Source organism: Pyxicephalus adspersus, chromosome 11 (genome assembly GCF_032062135.1).
Source record: "Pyxicephalus adspersus chromosome 11, UCB_Pads_2.0, whole genome shotgun sequence".
In the NCBI taxonomy this organism is placed as follows: Eukaryota; Metazoa; Chordata; class Amphibia; order Anura; family Pyxicephalidae; genus Pyxicephalus; species Pyxicephalus adspersus.
The window spans coordinates 4,903,434-4,926,180 of record NC_092868.1 but is presented as its reverse complement, the minus strand read 5'-3'; the positions used below and the strand labels follow the sequence as shown (position 1 = coordinate 4,926,180).

Genomic DNA, 22,747 nt, shown 5'->3' with positions numbered 1-22,747 from the left:
ACTTCCTGGCTGAATGACTTTCACATCGATGAAGTGAGAAACCATGGAAGCCAAAATATATGCAGATTGTCAGCCCAATGAACATCATGCAAAGGCACACAGAGTAGAACTGTGCTGAAGATGAATGCCATGTGTTTTTTCTTCTGCATTAATCTCTCCTTGCAACATCTTTAACAAATCCCCTAATAAACTACAGAAATTACGACTAATATGATTATACCTTTTTAATATCTTTATTTTTCTTTACAGTCCATGTTCCTTCAGGAAGTTTGTCAAAGTATTTCCTTGCTTTTGGGGCCTGATCCAACATGTGGGTTGGGGGAGTTCCGAGGACCTCCACTATCTTGTTCATCTGATCCACCTGCAGTCATAAAAGAACCTTGATTAGATTGTTTGCATTAAGGCATTCATTTTCAGTTGAGAGCTTCCACAAAATTCCTCAAACTTCCTGCCCTAGGGAAAGTAACTTCATTTAGTCTTTTTCTGCTATATATTTTTATCCCTGCTTTCAAATCGTTTACTCATGAAGACTCAGCACCACATGTAGGTATTTATTTCTTGCATGTTGCTCAGGGCTGAGGATTCTTAAGTTTAGTACCAAGAAAGGGCCTTGTGATGTTTTTAGGAAGCTATGCACAGCAACCTCTCGTACCCCTCTACTAGTCACGATATGTCCGCAGTGCACAATTTCATTAGAATATTGGTGGAGGTAGAGGGCCAGGGAAGCTAAAACTTTAGCTGTGAATCAAATGTCATTGACCTTAAAAGCTAAGGAACCTGGCTGTAACACTTTCTTGGAAGGTCTCTCACCATTACCAAGGTGCAGCACAAGTCTAACAATCCTATTCTGTAGAACATGCCACTCATTTTCAATCAAACAGCAAGTGGGCACTGAATGAATCCAGGTGTGAAGTAGGGAAAGCCTAAACTAGACCCCACATTCCACACACACTAAGTTCCCCCCAGAAACCAAAAACATAAAACACATCAAGATTCGGACACTCATCCTCTATTTTAAAAACCATTTGGCCTCATTCCTTCGCTGCTGAAATTGCTGCACTACATTCTAAAATCTTTACATCATCAGTGGCTGCTGAAGGGAAATAACTAATTTTTGCTTCTCTGAATCAATGTATAAATGCCCTTGTGTTTATTGCCCTTGGGTACCTGGGGTTAAAGGGTCTACTTTAATTGACATAGGAGGTGGGCTTTGGAATAAAGATTGGTTTCATATTAACCCTATATATATATTGGGTTAAAATAACATCACAAAATAAAGTCTCCATCTCCTGAGAGGAAAAATAAAATAAAATAGCTTGGCACTTCTTACCTCATTGGATCCACTGAATAAAGGCTCTCCAGTATGCATTTCCACCAATATACACCCTAATGACCACATGTCTATCGCCAAGTCGTACGGCATTCCCAGAAGCACCTCAGGAGATCGGTAAAAACGACTCTGAATATACTGGTAGATCTTTAAAATAATAAGTTTGGGGATTAATAAAGTCATACACAAGATGAATAGTTTGTTGCAATATCTTTTCATTCAGGAGTCTCAAATAAAAAAACAACTTAAAAAATGGGCCCCCAGCATGGTGCACATCTCACACTTACCTAATATGTTTATACAGATTAGATGAATTGAAACGCAATCCAGAGCTGGACATTATATTTTCTCCATGAGTAACCCTACTATCTACTTCACTCTAGGGGCTAGAATTTACAGTCCCACTTTAATAAAAATATTTAATGTGTGGTTACTAATAGTATTCATTATGTTCTTCATTTACTGCTTCTTTCTAAATTTCCTTCTCACTTGCATGCAGGTCAAAGCTAAGCAAGAAATATCTTTCCAAAAAAACAAAAACACTGCTAACAAGTTATGTAGCATTGGGGGGAAAAAAAAGCTCACTCCACTATACTGCCTTGTAAGATATATATTTGCTTACAAGCTATGACAACCAGCTCTAAGGGTTTTCTACAATACTACAGAGAAGTATCCCTGCAACAAAGGTGCCCGGGGAAAGGGTTGGATTTGGTGGCTACATGGGTTTGTTTTTTGGACTAGGCTAAAATTGGCTGCAAAATAGGATCAAATATTACATTTATTCAAATCTATTGTCCTGATATATAAGACCGATAGAGAGCTGATTGAGGAGGCAAAGAATTTCTTTAATAACTAGTTCCACCAGGGATCACCACAATAACTAATCTGGGGATGCATCTCAAAGAAAACCCCATCTAATTCATTCCTATGTGCTGATCCTAATGCCGACAAAAATCTGTCTATATATTATCTGACTGCTTTCAGAGAAAGCTATCTGTACACATGTTACCTTTAAAGCAGTATGAAGTGATTTTTGTTTACAGAAAAGACACTTTACTGCCTCATTTGGGACTACATGTTCCATTGCAGATGGTGTGTGTCAGTATAGAGTTGAAAGGTCTGGTTGTAGCAAGCAAAAGTGGCTACAGCAGGGATCCATAGACACCGTAAGAACCTAAATTTTGATGGGAAATTAGGAAAACAGAGCCTGAAAAGTGCTAAATTATATTGCTGAATGACTTTTTGGAGGTAGATGTACTAACACCAAGTCAACAGGTGTGTGCTTTGTGCTCTGCGGATTCCCAAAGTTTGTGGATGATTTAGTAAGCTTCCCTAACCAACAACCAGTTTACAATTTGAAGCACTGGTTTCCTCAATGATGCAAATGGAGGAACAAAAACTCCAAGCTGGGGGTAGTAGACTGATGAGCTGCACCGATGCATCCATCCATAGATTACACTGGGCCATGCGGCACTAACCAGCACCAAACATACATGCCAGTGCCTTATGAAATATCTACAAAAAGGAGTGGCATAGATTTCACATTTTATCGCCAGACTCATCCGGCAAACTGCAGATCCTGGACAGAACGTACCCTTTGCCCAAGTTGACAGGAGCTGCCAAAGTCCACAATCTTGATGGCACTGCGCTTTGGGTTACACAGGAGAATGTTTTCCGGTTTTAGGTCACAATGAATTATACTGAGCTCGGGAGTGGCCAAGAACAATAGAGCCGTGCACAGCTGCTGAGCAAACTTGCGGGTCAGGTTCAGGGAAACGCCGCGAAAGTTTGTGTTTCTTAATAGGTCGTACAAATTGTAGGACAGCAATTCAAACACCAGACAAAGATGGTTCCGAAACATAAAGTGCCGCTTTAAATGCACTGGAAGAGAGAGAGAGAGAGAAAGAAAATTACAGAATGCCCTCTTAATATACATATTGAGCTTTTACATAAGTTTTATTGCAATAAAAATAGAAAAACTGACAGACATTAAGAAGCCTATAAGTAATTTATTTCTGTATATTAAGCTAGAACCAGGAATATAAACAATACAACATGGTAAATAACTACCAACGTTTCATTTAAGTCTCTCTACAGAGAGGGTGGGGAAGACCGTAAACTGGTTTAACCAAGCAGTTCAACTGTTTCATCAAATCATTTTTCATCATCAAAATTATGATTTGGACTGACAAAGTTATCAAGTGTAGATTTAAAAGGATCATGATTGGTCAAGCTCAGAAATTATTCAAAAAAAGTATCCAACGGGTTGAGTTGTATCTCTGTAGCGTTCATTACTTACCAATATAATACTTCATTTCTGTGTCATGCTTGTTCATAAGCTCAAGAAGTCTCAGCTCTATTTGGGCCTGGTTCAAAAATGCTTTCTTGTTTTTGATGATTTTGATGGCTACCCATTCTTGATCATGATGATCATATGCCTTCACCACCTTGAAGATTATATACAGGGCAAGATTGTTAGTGGTAGCACAATAATAAAATGGTTAATCCACATTCAGTGTTTATAAAGCAACAGATCAGGAGCTGTATATTGGGGCCTTTACAATGCCAACATTGTCTATACTATTAAAGAAACTATATTATGTTATCATTGGTTTTTAATCTGACCTTCAAATCAAAAGGGTTTTGCATTCCCATACAAGTTAACAGGCAAAACACACCTAAATGTGGTGGTCAAATTCAGATGAAGGAAATTGCTCTTAACAATGTACTTTGTGCCTATGCATTCCACTAATTCCATAGTCATTCACTGCTGATTGACTTTAGATCGAGTTATTATATCGTACCTGTCCAAACGAACCCTTTCCAATCAGTGAATCAATTTCATATCTGTCCATCCACTTTTCCCCATTTTTCACTATGTAATCGTAATTATCATCATCAAATCCATCGTTGAACACTTTCCTTTCTTTCTTCGTGCTAGAGTCTTCAGGTGGCACTTGTTGGGCACGGCGCTTTTTCTTAGCATAATAAACCTGAAAAATACCACCAAATAGTAAAGCTTTGTCAACTTCATGAGCATTAAATGGTTTGTTAGTTGTAAGGTAATCAAAATGCAAGGAGTAGGAAATAATACAGAGCACATATTAAATCAAGGAGTTAAAAAACCTGTGCTAATGATTCATTTAATTCAGTCACTTCAACACATTTCAACTAAATTTAGTGTTTTATACCTCCACAAAAAAAACCATTAGCACCATTTCTGTTTACCGGATCACAAAAATAACCTCACTTTTATAACAAAAAACATTTATTGGGCGGGACAAAAATGTTCATAATTATAGGTATGCTTACAGAGTGCAGTGATACAGTTACAGGAAATGTATATAGAGAATGTGTACCGAGTCTAAGATGACCGAAAGGCTGGCAGAAAAGAACAATCGATATGCTGGAAACTAGAAGCACAGAACTGGTATTTACCAATCAAATGACTACCTTAGTACCACTATAAACATAACTTCTGAAAACATGGGTCTGTTTGGTCAATCTGCAGAGCCAAAATCTTAGGGGCAGGATAATTAGTTCAAAGAAGATACAGCAGGGCACAGAAATTATTATGTATGGGAGCCAAAAACAAACTAAAGAGGGGACGGGTACACACAATGCTCACTCAGCTTCACCGACCCCTCCTTGTATTGCAGCCTACTAGTTTTGTGACTAGTCTTACCTCATTAATGTGCTTGTAAGTCTTTATCAGGTCCACTGAAAGCTTCCGTAGAGGTGCAGCTGCTGAATCTCGGAAGGTTAATGGAATCCGCCGTTGTAAAATTGTCATGTCTGGCAGGACCTGAGAATGAAATACCCATGAATGCTAAATAAACAAAGATTTCATAACAACTGAAGAAACAGCACCCAAATGCTGTGCAACGAGGGCATTAAAAAAAAAAAAAAAAAAAATCACAACTCGGCTGAACCATCTTAACTGGCACGTTGCCTTTTTAGACTTTAGGAGAAACGGTTTGATTAACCAAACATAGAAAAAAAGTTAGAAAAAAGCTAGAATTCTGTGTCAAAGGTGGTAATGGTGGCTCAGATGTGAACTGGAGTCATCTTTCTTAGCGATGCTATGCTCTATGACTGGTCAAATGACTCTATACACCTCCGGTGTGCAGCACTATTAAAAATGGTCAAGTTCTACCAAACGCGTACAAAATACAAAAAGACTAAGGAAAAGATTTTCCTTCATTACCATGCTGCAAAGTGGTATCTGCCATTGGAAGTTGGCCGCTATAAATATTTAATCACAAGGCTATTCTGTGGCCTGTACGCCAAAACTATTCCCAAGCATTTGAAGCCTCTTTACTTCTGTAGCTGTATGCGAACACAAATCACAGATCAGCTGAGCTTGCGTCTGATAATGCTGAGTAACGCATAGATCAGAATTGTGCCCGACTTGCTTGTAAACTAAAGAATATTTCTACCAAAGGTAGGCTGTAGATGCACAAACCTGCAAATGTTTCAGCTTTTAGTGCCGTAGAGAGAACACTGATACTACAAAACAATTTGCGTGGAATGGACATTCAGTTTTTGTGGTTCAGGCATGTAAGTGATAGTTACCTGCTGATGATCAGCCATTGATGATTGGAGGCCGGAGAAAGGAGCGTGGCTGTGCTGGCTCGACATGCTTGCCTCAGTGGGGACAAAGGCAAAAGGGGCAGCCAGACACACAGAGGAGGAGGACTTGCATCCTGTACTGCTGCCACCTGAAAAAGCAAAATGAACATTACTATCAGTGACCCAATCAAGAAATTCTGGTTACATCAAGTGGAAAAATGGCAGGTGAATATATCTATATAAACAACTGAATACCTATATGGAGAGGAATGTGTGAGAATAGTGTTGAAGATTATGAAAATGATTTCACCAGCAGCCTATAAATAGATTACTTAGCAACTGTAAACATTTTCCAGCTAACTTTTAGGCACTGTCCCATGAAAAACTCGCAAACTAAGAAGAGGTATGAGGCTGGTTTCAGAGAGATCAGAACCCGAACAATCAATATTCAGTGTGGCCCTACTTCTGAAAATGCTAGTTGCCTGTCAGTAACGTAGATCACAATGCTTTTATATTTCCCCTGAATCAACTTCCATCAGGGTCAGTAACAACAATACTTTTTTTGCTAATTCACCAACCTAGGAGCAGTCACACAGGTACAACATTTTTTTTTTTAACATTTTCCACTAAATTAGATGGATTATCCACTAAATGGAGTGCCGTGTTCTCACCGGCCCCTTTTAGCTGGGCGCACCTCCTGGCACTTTTGAGTAACCGCCCGGCTGTTTTTGGGTGGTTCTGAAGAGTTGGGTCATAATACAGAGACTGTCACCTTCCTACAGTTTCTTCCCACCCAGGTCAAAAAAAAATGTCTGGGTTCAACACTGGTGTGGTTATGGCCGAGGTACTGGGTGGAATTTCACCAAAATTCTCAAAGGCATGGTCCAGAATTCAGGACAGCTCCTTATGCCCAAGTCACACAATGAACAAGCTCGGGTTCCTATGCCAATCCATAGCAAAATCATTACTACAGGAAAAACAGAGGCACGACAATACCAAGCTACACAAGTGGCCTTTTTTGGAGCTTTAGTAACTTTAAAAGGCTTCTGTCCTCACTTTACAAAGTCATAAAACACAAGATTTAGTTTCCATGTCCAAACCAATACTGAATTAGGGTTTAAATTTCTGTCAACAAGCCCACGTGGGTGTTTTCCTCGGATGCAGAACTTTGCTTCTTTGCTGATGTTTTAAGGAAACTGTGTATGATCATGTGACAACTTCTAAAAGTAGAGTATACTGAAAATACCTACAAAATAATTCTGAAATATGGTCACGTGACCATATGGACGACAAAACCATTCCCAACTTTTATATGGATAATGAAACAATCATACCCTTAACATGAACTTTTAAAAATATATACTCAAATGTGCCCAATTGGATGTGAATGTAGCTCAATCTTTAGAGATATAAAAAAAATTTTATAATCCATCAAACTACCATAACGAATGCAAAACTATATACTACCACTCATATGAGAAATACCTGGGGTGTATGCGCACACTTGTATGCAGCGTCAATGCAGATGAATGTACAGAAACCCCAGACCGATTGTAGGCAACCTGCTAGACAATGCATCTACTGGTTACCAAGCAACAGAACCAAGCAGAAAAAAAGAATAAAAACATAAAGCACACACAAAAAAAAATACTATCAAGTCTCCCAGGATAACTACAGAATACACACAGAAAAATAATTTGTTGTACGATAACGCAGAACATCGGGGCAATATCTCTGGATTGAGACAGATGTGCGCGGCTCTTTTCTGTTTTATTTGTCCTGATGTTTTTTTTGCAATGCAAAAAACAAGCAATATCCAGTGATGCAAACTTCCCTGCCTTACATAACACACTCAGCTAATAGGAATGTATGCCTTTCCACTAGGGACCTACAGACATGCTGGTTTCTGGTCCGAAAGTAGTTCTAATTTTCCTCCTCTAATTGGTTGACTAGCTTTACAGGTATCCAATGAAGGACTAGTATCTATGGGCAGGGTTAGTCTAAAAATAAATAAAAAAAGTCAGCTGTGCTGTCTCAGCAGCAGCAGTACCCATAATACCACCATGCACACAGCTGACTACACACAGCTGCCAGCAGCCGGTTCTCCGTTGGCATGGAAACCAGAGAACTCCTCCCTGTAGGAGACAGCACGAAATCTGCAGCAGCAAAAGCTCCTGGATACTGAGCTGCATGTTAAAATGTTTACATCCTGTGATCTGTGCATACTAACACAACGCTTTGTCTCAGCATAAACGCTGACATAAAATAGCTGCAGCGTGAGACGAATCCGTACAGAAATGTCTTTCCTGATTGGCCAGTCCAAGAGATCAGTAAATCAACATTTTAAAAAAAAAAAATCCTAAACTGTGAATTTTGATAAACCACATTTGTATTTCCTTCTTAATACTTAGCAAAGCTTAAAGGTAAAACAGAGATTGGTAACTTTCCAATTACCTCTCAGGCCCTGATGTGGACTTTAACTATAGCGTCCCTGTAATGTGTGACTTGCACAAAATCAGGGACAGAATATTATTATTATTATTATTATTATTATTAATAAACAGGATTTATATAGCGCCAACATATTATGCAGCGCTGTACATTAAATAGGGATATAGTGAAATATCAAACACCAGGGGGGTAATAATGGGTTTCACTATCTCAGGAAACTAATGGAAAACATTTTGTACAGTATATTTTTATCAAGTGGTCCGATTAGTCTCCCTGTTATATGACTGCTGAGTTGCTGTTGAGATTTATTTAGAAAAAATGGTGTTACATAGTTAGGTTGATTAGTTAGTCCATTAAATTCAACCATTAGGGAAATAAACATATCCCAGATAAAAAAAAAGAAACCCTAAAGACATAGTTTATCCAGAGGAAGGCAACAAAACCCTGGTACAACTATAAAGACATGAAATAAGAATTCTGCAACACCCAAAACAGTTTATACATCTGTTCTACCGCATTCTCAGCTGGGACAGACATGTGGACAGAGAAATCTGAAAAACACTCTGCATGACTCACAGTATAATAATGGTTTAGCTGCAATCAGCTGCCAGATTTGCCTATATATATTAGGCTATAAGGACTTTCATGTTTAACCTTAATTGAGAGAAGAAAAAAGAAAAAAAACGAAGATTCAAAAAATACAAACATTTCAAGTAATTGGCAGACATCTATTTGCTGTTCCTTCAGAGCCAGGGTTGGGGAGGTATACATTATGGGCTATTATATATATATTACTTGACTTTATAAGAGAAAAAACCTGGCCCGTGAGCTTTCCCTAAAACTGACCGTATAAAAAGCTATGCGTGAAGGAATCAACAAATAGCAATTGAGAGATTTCTGCAAAACTAAATTGCTGAGACAATCTGGCCTCCTAACCTGAATACATACACCAGGGGTGCCCACAGTTTTTTGGCTTGCGAGCTACTTTTAAAATGACGAAATGATCTACCAACAATTAAAACTTGGACTTTATTAACTCCTGGGCGTGGTAGAGTTTATTTATTTTTTTTAAATCAGGGCTCCTCGATCTACTCGCGTTGCCTTTGCGATGTACCGGTATGTTGCGATCCACCTGTTGGGCACGCCTGACATACACATAGGTAACTAAAAGTTGGGTATACTAATCTAACACTACATTAGCCATGCTGCGTACTTTGATAGCCTCTCGTGGCATTGTATAATATACAAATAACAGATACACTGACGTAAGCACCCAACATCATAAAGTTGGTGCATATTTCATAAAAGGATTTAATTAGGAACAATACTAAAGTATTATTCAGCTGACTGGAAAAACAACATTCATCAGTCATAAATATCACACATACATTAGGATTGGATAAAATATTACACGTGAGCTCTTTTTATGACATCCTGGCTGACCGTGTTTTGCATGTTTCCAATAACACAACAACAGGTTTCCTTTCTGTTTGGGTGTGACAACTAGTTACAATCTATTGTATCAGAGCTTACAACCTATTTATTTTGAAGTAAAGAAGAATATATTCTGTAGTCGACATGGGGCAATATTACAGATATGCTTTCAGTTTCGTTATTTTCATGCATGTACTAAATCAAAACATTCGTCAAATATACAAAACCAATTGCTTATTAAAGCTTTTTGGATGAAGTGGGGGAAGAACCTGACAGACTTGTACTGTCGTTTGCATTTTCAAAAAGGATTTCTTTTCACACCAACACCTTCCAGCTTCAGTATATTAAAAGGAAAACAAGTTATTTTCTTATATATTTTCTCATATTTCCTATATGAAACGTTCAAGTTGAGGTAGGAAGTCAGCGCAGCAAGATATTTGGATTTTTTTTTATAACGGAGTCACAATGCAATGCTTATGGACTGTGGCTACTTGAATCATGAGATTTGAATAGTTTGGTCTTACATTGGTTACATGAGCAGTGTTCTCCCTGGACCCTTTTAGCAGGGCGCACCACCCAGCACTTTTCAGTAACCACCTGGCTGTTTTTGGGTGGTTACTGATGAACTGTGTCACAATTCCGGGGCTGCCACCCACCTGCAATTTCTTCCCACCCGGCTCAAAATTTTTTTCCGGGTTTAGCACCGATGAGTGTTTAAATTTGCTGCCAAAGTCTAAACTTAGGTGTTATTTACAGAAGATAAAGAATAGTTATTTTTTTCTTACAGTCTAAGACAAGTCACATTACCCCTGCCATTCCCAAGTGAAAAATATATACTGAATCAATATACAGGGTGCAAGAATAAACTTGCTAAACATAAAATTATGAAGTCACCCCAACACCACTTCCAGGATTACAGATTTAAAGTTACAATTACCCAGAATTCTCCCAAGAGCAGTGCATTTTGGATCAGATATTTCAGAGTGCACAACCAACACTTTTATGCCAAAGAAGGCAACCAAGGACGGAGCACACGGGATCTAGGCTGAGCTTCCAAGTATATTTATAGCACGTGAACTAAAAATACACACCCCATTCTAAAGTTAAGGAATTGAATGCACAAGTTAGAAGAAAATGATCAAACACTTGATGGTTTCTCGATTCAAATCATGTGAACATATAAAAGCCCTACGTACAACACAAATCTGGACCTTTTCAATACGGTATTGTCAAAATTAGGAATATACCGGTATGCCCATGCATGTTTGGACAAAAAGATTTACAGAACTGAAAGCCAATATCTAAATAGTTATTGCCAACAGGTTTGATAAAAATGATTATTTGCTCTGACCCAGTTACAAGTCAGACACACATGCTGGATTTCTAATCTTTCTCCCATCATTCCCGGGGAGATCAGCCATGATGTGACTTTGCATTTACAGGCTTTTGCACCGACCATAAGGTGTGCTTTGTATAACCTCAATGCTGGGAGTACAAACCTCACAGGTCAGACAATGATGCATTCGCAGCTTTCAATAGTCAACACCTTATTCTAACAAGATAGTTTTAGGAACTTCTTTGTCGTACATCAAGCCACTCTACACCCTGATGAACTGACTGCCGGCGATTTTGCTTGATCATTGACACAATGACATAAAACATAAACCACCAAAGTGCTATTTTTAGTACAAGGAGCTAAAAATCTCCACCTGTCTATCAGTGTTTAGCCTCCAATAACATTCACAAGTGTGATAAAAAAAATTGACAGGTGGAGGACTAGAATGTAGATCTCGTTGGTTGTTGCAAAGTAAAAGAGTTCCCGGGATGAATGCAAACCACAACACTGAACTTGTATTAGGTCAATAATTCAGACTTGTCCTGTGCACACTTCCTGTGTTCTCTCATGGGATCTAGATTGCCCACTTAGTTATTTAGAAACCACAGAATGATTTATTTCAATGTTGTAGAGAATAAGATAGCAGGTCAATTTTAGTAGTTTTACAAAAGAAAACTGGGCAGGACTACCACAAAATTGTTGTGCATTGTAAGCCAACAATAAGGTGTAGAAACCAAATGGATTTTTGGAACATATTTGTACTGGTGTAAAATTTGGAAGTGCACATGTAATGCAGAGAAGTGCGGCATACTTTTTGATAATTTTGCCCTTTGTGAAACATTCCTATTGGTGCTTTAGGGTCCATGCAGGCTATTTCTGGTTTGTGTTAAGGCAGCCCCCACTCATCACAAAAAACCTGCCAAGGCACTTCATTGCATAAGCAAATGCACCATGCCGCATATAATTTAGATCTGTGCATTAAGATGCACTAACATAATTGCATTGTGGTGCCATGCAAATTACAGCAGAACTGCACTGTTTTATGCGCTTTAAGCATCAAGAGAGCCTCAGAAGCACAACAAAAGCATGAATAGTCTTGTCCAAGTCTTCAAAATCGGCTGCTTGAAATGTACTGAAAACACCTATGTAGCTAAAGGTATTCAAGGCCTAAAAAAAAAAAACAGCACATGAAGAATAGTAGGGCATTGTTCCTGCCGACCCCTTTTAGCTGGGCATACCACCTAACACTTTTCGGTAACCACCCAGCTGTCTTAGGGTGGGTGCCAATGGCCTGGGGTCATAATACATGGGCTGCCACACACCTACAATGGTAAACACATGGCTCAATCTAGCAGGATAGTCCTTGTTCTAACAGTCAGGGCAGTTACAACAAGGAAGCCCATCCAAATCCTACCAGCACCCATAAATGTTCTAGTTCAATGGTCAAAAAGTGAAAAAACAGAATAATCTAACTGATACCTAGAAGCTAGAGCAATGTGATGTTAACACAGCAAGCATCCATACAATTCATTCTCACTAAAAACTTACTAACAGATACTTTCCTTTGTGTGTTGATATACAGTATTGATCAAATAGTAAAGCACTGCTTGTATAGCTCCATTGTGATTTCTGTCAGTCACAAGATAACATTTTAAAAACAAAGCAGAATTACCAAATCAAGAAACCTCAGATAAACTAAAGTGTCCAAATATTGTTTGAGGTCAGTGTCCAATCTGACCATGGCTTGATTCAAGACATTGAGCACACCTGCATGCCTTTTCAGAAGTCTAAAGCTACGTACACGCGCCAATTATCGGGCGAAAATCTGCCGTGTGTACAGTTGGTGTCGTCCATCGTCCGGACGACCGACCTGCCGGATCCACGGACGATGGACGACAGCCGATTGTAATGAAAGTGAAGGGGAGAGCGCGCAGCAGGGTGCCGCTCCGTCGCTCTCCCCCTCCCCTCTCCATAGAGCATGAACGGTGCTGTATGTACAGCACCGTTCATGCATCTTGCAGCCCCTTGTCGTTGGAAAGGATCGTGAAAGATCCTTTCCAACGACAAAAATTGCAAGTGTGTACGCAGCTTAAAGGTTATGTATAGCCAATTTTTAAAACATTTTGTACAGTGTAGGGAAGGATTTATAGACTCTTGCCAGGTTACTTTTTACAATCTGTGTACCACAGGGGAAAAATCAGTTGCTGTGCCCCAGATTCATCCTCACTGTTGAAGGAAATTGGAGGGACGTCCTGTAAGACCATTGTCCCTATGGTAAGATTTCCCCTTACCTCTTGTTCTAAGGACAACTCTAAAATTTGGGATTTGCTCACATACTTTCTTGGCAACTTTGGCCACCGAAACATTCACAACATGCATAATCTCCCCAATGTGGAGGGGAAAAAAACTTGGTAGATGTTCAAATCCGTTTAAACACACTCCAAAATTAAAGCAAAAAAAGACATTATCTCCAAGAATGAAGCGAGCCATAGTAACATCAAGTTAGACAGCCAACTAAAAAAGATGAACTCAAAAGAACTGCACACAGAAAATTCTAATTTCCACCAAGTATACCATGCTAATTCTTCCAGTGCTGCCATTCTTTGGTAACAGAATATCCACACATGCAAGTTCTATCAGCCAGCATAGTGGCCATTGAGTACCTCCAAAGTGTCAACACAAGGCCTTTTGAGATTTCAAAGGGGTTAGAGAGACTCTGGAGTCCTCAAATGAATCCTATGGAGATACCATTCAAGTTCCAAATGCCCAGGCGCCAGCCTTTGGGTGCTGTGCAGCCCTTCCGCAGTCTCATTAGCTAGCAGTCTGCATTTATCTTTCCTAAAATAACTGTCATTGTAGGAAAATGTTCATATGACCAAATTCTGCTACTTACACAGCTTGGTATACTTTTTCACAGTTTTTCTGAACTCTCCACTCATCTTCAATATATTTTTTTTTTCCCCAAAGAGGAGTATCCAATGTGGTGCCAACACAGACGTACTCTATTTCCTTTTAAAACAGACACCAGGTGCACCTATCAGTCTCTAGGAAAAAACACTTTTAAAGGGGTATAGAAAATTTAAAACTGGAGACATGTTACATGAGACTGCTAAGAACACCGGTTGTTGCTGCTGTTGCATGACACTATCTCTAACCACTCCAATAGTATCAGAAGTCTCTGCAATCTACTATGAAATAAGCACAGTCCCTGACCACTTTCTGTAGCATTACTTACTAAAAAAGTAAATAGGGGATATATATATATATATATATATATATATATATATATATACATATACACACACACACACACACACACATACACCCCCATTGCTGCCTTAGGATGTGGTGGCTGCATTTGTTTTTTGTTTTTTTTCAAGCCAAGAACAGAACATCTGTTGATCCTGCAAGACATTTAATACATTTTCTGTAAGCGCAGGAAAAAGCACATACAATCCTTTGTTTTTGTGTACTTTTCATGGCAACAGCCAAAATGTAATTTAAATAAAAGGAATGTAAGTTAAATAAAGGAAGATGATGTGTTTTAAGTTCATCCAGAATGACAATTATGTCTCTCCTAACAGATACAGTGGAGCATTGAGCATGGTCATCTGAGAAGAGTGTTATGTGTAAAATAAGAAAAATATGAATGCAGCATATCACTTGAGGTCCACTTTAAAGCCACCAAGTTTCTCAAGTATTGTTATGTTAAACTTAAATAATTACCTGGAGTATAAATGTTCACTTTACAACACTGTGAGCGCAGTAAAATTCTAACAAATGGCTAATGTGGTCGTCAAGACTGGACCTGCTCAGTTCAAATACAAAATAAATCGGAAACTAACCACTACCGACACAAACATTGAAAAAGATACTAAAGAACTATGTTCACTATCCAATAAAAAAAAAAAAAGAAAATCTTAAACCCCGTTGCTGTGCTAAGAGCGATGTGGTCAGGTCTAAAATAGTTGCATTTATAGCCAGGCCCCTAAAGTCATGCAGTTCTTCTCGGTGACTGATTACAGAATCCATGCCAAGTGGTCCTTAATTGCCTGGTGATACACTGGGTTCATTTAAGGTCTGAACTATACAGGAGGCTTACTGCTATGAACAGCTGAAAATAAAACCGGCAGTGGGTAAGCGATACAAGCAGCGACACTTCCTAGTCCAACTCTTTGAAACATTCAACAAGTTAAAACATAACCCACCCACTAAAAGAAAGAAAAGCGTTCTCCGAATAAAGCCAAGTGGTTTGTGACTATGAACCCATTCAAAACTAGTTGTACTGGTTTAGGATTTTCCTAAAAGTATATTTCAGAGGAAGAGTAAGCACTATTAAACATGGAAAACATGGGTGCAAATGAGGATAGAAAATACGCAGCCTTTGACCGAGGTGTCAACTGGCTACGTATCTGGAATTTGACCGTCCCTTGCTTAATGAAAACACACAAACTATAAAAGTCACAATCCAAGGACACAACTGTCTTCTACACACGGGAGAAATGGTTAACGGGCGTAGCTTGGCAAATTGCCTTTTTCACAGAACTTTATCAGCATACAATACCAAACAATAAAAAACATACTGTATGCAACACCCTCATAACACTTGTGGGTAATTTGTACCAAATCAACTCCCTATGGCAAATTAATTAAAGCCTAACTTGGGGGGGGGGGGGGGGGACCTTTGTCATTGTGATGGGTTCTCCTCTTAACTGTAAGAATTACTTGTTTGGCATCACAACAGTTGCTCTTTGGCCCTGTAAAACTTCCCAGATTGCGGGTGGGCCTTGTTGAAATAACTGAACTAAACCAGAACTGTAAGCAAATGTGCAAGCCTTGGCTAAAACAGTACAAAAGTACACCATAAAAAAATGGTAAACATTTACAAAACTGCTTAAACTTGTCAGTTTGTCACTAAAGGAACCATATTAGGACTGAAAGGTAACGGTGCCCAGATCCCTCACACTACATTATATTCATATTCTTACTACTATGTATTAAAAAGCACTCATTCACCTCTCTATCAGTGGGCATTGTGAAGAAAGGTATTGAAATCCAAGCTCTTTTTATGGGTAAGCAGATCTTGGCAGCTTTCCAGCCAGCAGCTGTTAGAAATTGATTGCAAGCAAGACTTCAGAGACTTTGCTGAAACTTTTAGAAACAAAAAACTCCACAACACAAGCAGCTAGAGAGGTGGTTATTACCAACATCTTCTACTGGCACTTACTTTACACTTGATACGCCCAGTCTCTGGTCTACCCAGTACGAATTTCCAAAACTGTTGTAAGATACGTCAGTTCCTGCATTGGATACATTCACTAGTGAGGAATAAATGGACCCCCCTATAGTGAATACTGCAACATACACGCATCCCCAGGCACTGCAGCTTAATGTGAAGCTGTGCAATCCAATAGTTTTTAGGATTCCTGCCCAGCCATGCCACACAGACCCATAGACCACTACCTAGTACCAAGATTTGTGTACTTTTCCCCTTTCCAAGCCAAATGAGAACTTATCCCATAAAGTGCAGGGAGGAGCCCTCTGAATAGGCCTTTTTAGCAGCCCGCAATCAATCATCAATAATTAGATAACTGGCTGCAGTATTAGTAATAAAACATTGTGTGCTCCTATTTCTCACTCAGTCCGACAAAGCTTATGTCTGGGGACCAGGGGTCAGCCGAAATTGGACAGTTTCTGCCCATCCAAAAGCATGGGGACCTGGCAACTGTCTGGACAGCAACAGTCAGCTTAGAGATGACCTCTAACCCTTTGACACAAATTGAATATCAATCATAGACAGCATAAAGCTTTCTTTAGGACTATGCAATTATATTGCTTTCAGACTAAAAATGTTCACATTCTTCCATAAACTCATCCATTAAAAATGCACTGCGTGAGGAACAGTTTGCACCAGGCCTTCCCAGCAACATTAGGCGCATGGATACGTGGAAGTGTTAGTTTGTTGTGTTTTTACTACAACACAGTCGTTTGTATCCCAGTTGTAGTTCATCATCATTCCTATTACTTTAAACATTTCATTCTGGTAAATATATGTTTACTGGTGTAAATTGGTGCCAACCCCAAAATGCATGTGCACTGCAACACACTGCAGCACAGCAACCAAAGGATTTTACTGCAATAAAATGAAAATAAGCCCATTTCTCATGTGCAATAGAGTGCTGCAAGTTGGCACTTGGTCTGCAGGGTGCATTTATGTCAAGACCTGCAAAATCTCTCAAAAGAACTCACAGTATTTTATAATCTATGAAAATTGCTAACAAAGAATGAAAAAAAAAAAAAAAGACTGCGCTTGGACCAGATCAAACAGCTCGCATCATCTGCATCGTGAACGTTTAACACACTAACCTTCTCGTTCCCCCTCAAGGGACTCATGCCAGTGGTATTTTAATCCAGTGAATGTATCATGTAGCCTGGTCATTTTATCACATTTCACGTCCCTCTGCCACCCACTCATAAAGAGTTCAAGCATAAGGTCATAACCCCAAACTTTTTTTTTATACAACTGCTTTTTTTTTATACAACTGCTGAAAAGATTTTGGTAAAGTTTGTTAAAGCTGAACTTCACAGTCCATTAATGTGACATGTGCACCATTACTGTAATCAGGAAAATGAATAAAATACCTAACTCCTATGTTCTGGATGCTTCCTGTCTTTAAAATCACTTTGGGGTATACAGAAAGCTCAGGATGCCAATTTAGCTATTGAAAGGGAGCCTGTTGTTGCTGGATTTGGGATCCTCCAATTTTCCTGGATCCAGCAAAACAACCCACTGATGTCACCTCACCTGCCAAATGTCTCTGGTAGTTTTAGTTTTTGACTTTCTTCATAATACGATGTAACAACCATATTGATAAAAAATAACCTTACTAAAAAGTTCAGGTTTGCCTGGATAAGCAGATCTGGCCTTGCGGCTCCCCAAAGCATGCAGGCAGTTGGGGATAGAGAATAGGGATGTCATTTCTGGATAACCAGATAAGATAGAAAAGTAGTAAAGAAATAGAGATCCTGGTACCCATGAACAGCCACTGCCCTGCCATCAAGAGCACCAATATCACTATTGTTTACAACTGCTACCATGGACATAAGGTGCACTAGGCTGCGGGGGTCCGGACATTTTAGGCAGGGGGCAGACCAATAACTTTACCAATAGTTCTTGCAACACAGATGCTTAGCTAGTTGTATTTTAAATAAACAATGATGGTCCAAGAAATCATAACCCCAAAGTGTAACGCAACAACAGTTTGTCAATTTAAGGCAACTTCTCTTTGATTTTCCTTTTAAGAGTTAACAAAAATAAGGTGGTTAATCACAGAATTGGGAAGCTATTGAGACAAGTGCACTGCACAACCTTTGCTAAAGTGCTACAAGACTGGTGACTAACATCAATGGAGACCAAGTACAAATTCCAGATTGTACAGATCATCATTTTTAACAAGATCCACTCTTCTACATGTGGAGCACAACCCACATGCAGAATCATCTTACTATTTAAAACGTATTTAGCCTTCCAGGCCAAAAGTCAGGTTGCTTGCAGTGAATAACTTTTGCAAATATGTTCACCCTAACATCTTGATCATGATAATCAAAGCTAAAAAAATTATTCCAATGAAACCTTTCTCTGCTACAGAACTCATATATGCAAGATACCATTCCATAATATTCACAGACATCCAACTTGACTCCACAGGCAATGCCCAAAATCAAATGTGAACGCTGACAGAACCAAAATGACCCAACATTCAGGCAAACCATAATGGACAACCCAGCAAATCAGCAGACTAAAACACAAAAATGGTAACCAGTGAAAATAAATCAGTAGGCCCTATCATGCAACCATCCACCCTCACTTCCGCAACTTAACACAAAGCGGTCACGTGACCACATGAAATTGCAACATTCTTCCCCTTCCATTCCAAGCTATGAACCAGTTCCAAAAAATGTTATCTTTTTATAGTCTGAGTAACATAAGGATAAAACTTTTACTGGCTGGAACTTTACAATTACAAACACTGCAGTCAGCTCATCACCAAAACCTCACATGGCAGCCCTCAGGCTTTACAGTCCCTAACCTTCATCTCCGAGGAATCGCACAGATCTGAACCAAAACATACTGGCAAAGTGAGTTACTATTACATTGCTTTTTTATAGCAATTTTAAAAGTAGCTTGTCTTTTTAAAGCTAGCAAAATATTGAGGGTCATAGTCTGTGACGGGCCACAGAACTACAAAAATAAAGTGCAATACATGAAAACAATGCAACACAATCTTTAAGAAATGACAAATATCAGGAAGTAAACAAATAGCGACTGCCAACTTATACATGTAGCAATTCAAGAAGACTGCAAGGATCAGACAGGTGACCAAATATAACAATATCAGAGCTTTGTGATTACAGCAAAAATCAATCATTTTGGGTGAAAAATAAGATTCAATATTTGCTAAATTTGTAGTTACTTTTAAGCTTTAGCTTCAGTGCATGAAAAGGACTATTTGAAAGCTTTCAATCTGGATAGCAAAAAAACAAATTCTTTACATAACCATTTGTGATCAGACAGCTGCACTACACACTGACAATCACTAGGCCTTGTATGTTCTAAGTATGTCACCCTAAAAGAACCATAAAAATGTCAGGTATCATTAAGGAAATGAAGGCCTTGTTGCTATGGTCAACAGTTTCTACAGACTATGCCACCCAGATAACAGGTTCAATCACCATCATACTGCCTGAACTGCTGCAAGATGCCCAGACAACCATGCCACCTAGACAACTGGTTCAAACATGACCATACAGCCTAAGCTGCTGCAAGATGACCATGATGCCGTTGAGACAATGGGTGCTGCCAAGACAACCGGTGCCAAGTTGACCATGATGCCTAGACAACCGGTGCCCCTCCGCTGTAAAACTGCAAGGATACAACAGACGGGCAAGCCAGATGTCACAGGAAGAGGATGATCAAATGCAATGACACACCACTGATGTAGCATGCAACCACCGAACACAAAAATATTGCATGCAGAGAAAATCTCTGCAAAGTGTGTACCAAAGAGGCCAGGTAACGCTGCTTAGCACTATACTAGGCATTAGGATTTGTTTCGCAGGAACGTATACCAACTTCTGGAAGGCTTCTTGTTGCAGTGAGACGGAGGCAAGTAACACACGGGATCCTTATTGACCCATTCCGTCTGTAATGCTGTCAGCATTCTCTGAGGGGGAGCCTCTTCAGAGCTGGATGTAATCACCATCGATAATATCTTGCACGACACCTGATGCACCAAAGTCTTTGTAGGTGGTCAAAAAAAAAAAAAAAAAAAAAAAAAACGAGCAGATTACAAAGAAACAATATAAAAAAAAAAATAAAAATGAAAAATAAAAAAAAGGTGGGGGCTGTCGATTCTCACAGATCCATCATTTCCAGTGCAGGAAGTGAACCAGTCTTAGGTACAAAATGGGGAAGGATAAGGGGGAAAAGAGTCCAGGATCTAGAAGGGAGGGCTGGATGGATGAACGGGCTGTATAGAGAAAATAAAAACTCCAGGTCTAGAAAACATTAAAGTGGGTCTCTCGCCATGCCAGCTGCCTGTAGCCCTTGAGGGATGGGGATATTTATAGGGTGTGATAATCCAGTCATTGAGAAGCCAGTCCTGGCAGGAGGAGGATGATGAACCCTGTTACACCACAATGCAGGATAGGCCGGGGGCTGGGCCTTATCTTTGGGGCAGCATGCTACCTGGTGGGTAGACAGGGCGCACGGCCCGCTCCAGGCAGCGGCAGTCCAGAGCCCCGGGAGCCAGATCAAGGTGAACACGGGTCATGGAAGGTCACGTCCCAGCCGCTGGAGGGATCCCTGCAGGCCCCGCGGCTCCGAGCCGCACACACCCAGCGCAGGAGGGAAGGGAGGAACGACAAGCTAGGATGAGGGGGGGGGGGGGAAGCCTGAACTCTGGCCCGTCCCGATTACAGATGATCCGCTCGCGTCTCTTCTTTTCCACCCCTCCGATCTGAACTCTGGCCTCTCCCAGGTCTGAGGATCCACACCCTGGGACGTGCCACTGCGGCTCACCGGCCAGGTGAAGAACGAGGCCCCGCTGTGCAAGATGCGATGCGGGCGGCTGAATACAGGCTGTCCCGGCTGCGGACGATCCGATCTCTCCCCCCGGCTCTGAACTCTGGGCTCTCCCAGGTCTGAGGCTCCACACCCTGGGATGTACCAATCTACAGCCCTGGCGGGGGGGAGGAGGAGTAGGCGTGTCACAGACAATAATCAGCGCCCCGCTCGGCCCCCTTTTTCCGTCCACCCCCCCCCTCTCTATGCAACGCGCCCGAGAGTCTATATAGAAAGCGGGAGAGCCTCCCACCGCTTCAAACCATTTATAGTAACGTAAGCAGATCTGTGGCAGAAGGGGGCGCGCTTCCGCTGTGCGCGCTCCCGACGCTTCCGGGCGGGAAAAAAGCCCCCAGTATGTGTATGTGAAACGTGCGGGGGGGGGCCTATCCTCCTCCTCCGCCGCCCTCGGCTCTATCTGTGTGTCAGGACGGCCATTTTAGTGGCGGAGCTCCGGAGCTTCTTTCCTCGCTGCTCTGCGCTCACAGCCGGGCTGTGTGGGCGGTGAGGAGGAGGTGGAGGCTTCGCTTCTAACTGACAGAGACATGTTTGATTCTGCTGAGTCACCCGCCCGTCTCTGAGGCGATTCGGCGGACGTGTCCAACTGCGGGGAGGGAGGGAGGCAGCCCAGCACTGCCCCAAGCCGCGCCAACGCCTTAGCAACAAGGCGCTGATTGGCTGGCGCGGCACAGCGGGAACGGGAGAGGGGAGCGCGCCATTGGCTGAGCGACGGGGCCGAAGGGGAGCTCTGATTGGCTGTGCCGGCAGAGGGACTCCGTTGAAGCAGCTGAGAAAGCAGCACAAGGCGCAACCATGGGGGAGTTTAGAGAGAGAGAGAGAGCTCGGACTAATGCAGGCCCTGCAGCTGCTGGGGGGTGGGGAGGAGGGGGAGAAGAGACACATAGGGGACTACAAGTCCTAGCAAGGCCTGGCTATGTCATGTGACCACCATTGCAGCAATATGAACGCCATAGAGTACTGCTCCCTTCATTGCATCAGTTTGCCATTGCATGGCTACAAAACCCACACACAGACAATGGTGCACCGATATTCCCTGCTATACATCCCTGCCTCTGTATTTACCCCACGTGATGTGCACACCGCCTAATGCACTGCTGCACGAACCATCTGCAACCCTCGCATAGCAACCGGGGACATCTACAATCAGTGTAACCCCCGGTACAGTCACCATGATCAGCACCCCCTCCCTCCACCGAATCAGATCGCCTAAACACCATTTGTTTTCACTGTGTGCTGATCAATCAGATGGTTTGATGGGAGGACAGACATGACAAAATAAACACAGAGGAACCTGAGCTGTGTGCCAGAGAGCTGGCAATCTGCAATGGAGAGGGGTGCATAGAAATCTGAACACCAAGCTGCAAAGAGAAACACTGTGCAATGCAACATCTCCAAATTATCAGATATTGTGTGTAGTGAAGCAGACTGTCCAGGTCCGAGGCTCCAAGCATTGCATCCAACACACAATTCCAGGTTCAGC

The 22,747-nt window shown here is 41.0% G+C and overlaps 1 protein-coding gene across 3 annotated transcripts in view; it reads right to left on the bottom strand.

Moving 5' to 3' along the window:
- Positions 1-22,747, bottom strand: part of LOC140341033 (dual specificity tyrosine-phosphorylation-regulated kinase 1B-like) — a 49,720-nt gene that overhangs the window by 5,189 nt on the left and 21,784 nt on the right. The window contains exons 1-8 of one of the 3 annotated variants that reach the window (XM_072426533.1): positions 20,257-21,827; positions 5,906-6,051; positions 5,016-5,135; positions 4,135-4,323; positions 3,630-3,777; positions 2,925-3,211; positions 1,331-1,477; positions 221-361 (exon numbers count right to left, since the gene is read on the bottom strand). In XM_072426533.1, coding sequence (XP_072282634.1) covers positions 221-361; positions 1,331-1,477; positions 2,925-3,211; positions 3,630-3,777; positions 4,135-4,323; positions 5,016-5,135; positions 5,906-6,051; positions 20,257-20,386 — 1,308 coding nt within the window. In that variant the 5' untranslated portion in view covers positions 20,387-21,827. Of the gene's footprint in view, positions 1-220; positions 362-1,330; positions 1,478-2,924; positions 3,212-3,629; positions 3,778-4,134; positions 4,324-5,015; positions 5,136-5,905; positions 6,052-20,184; positions 20,204-20,256; positions 21,828-22,747 lie in introns of those variants that run through there. The other 2 variants (XM_072426535.1, XM_072426534.1) reach the window with 2 other exon arrangements.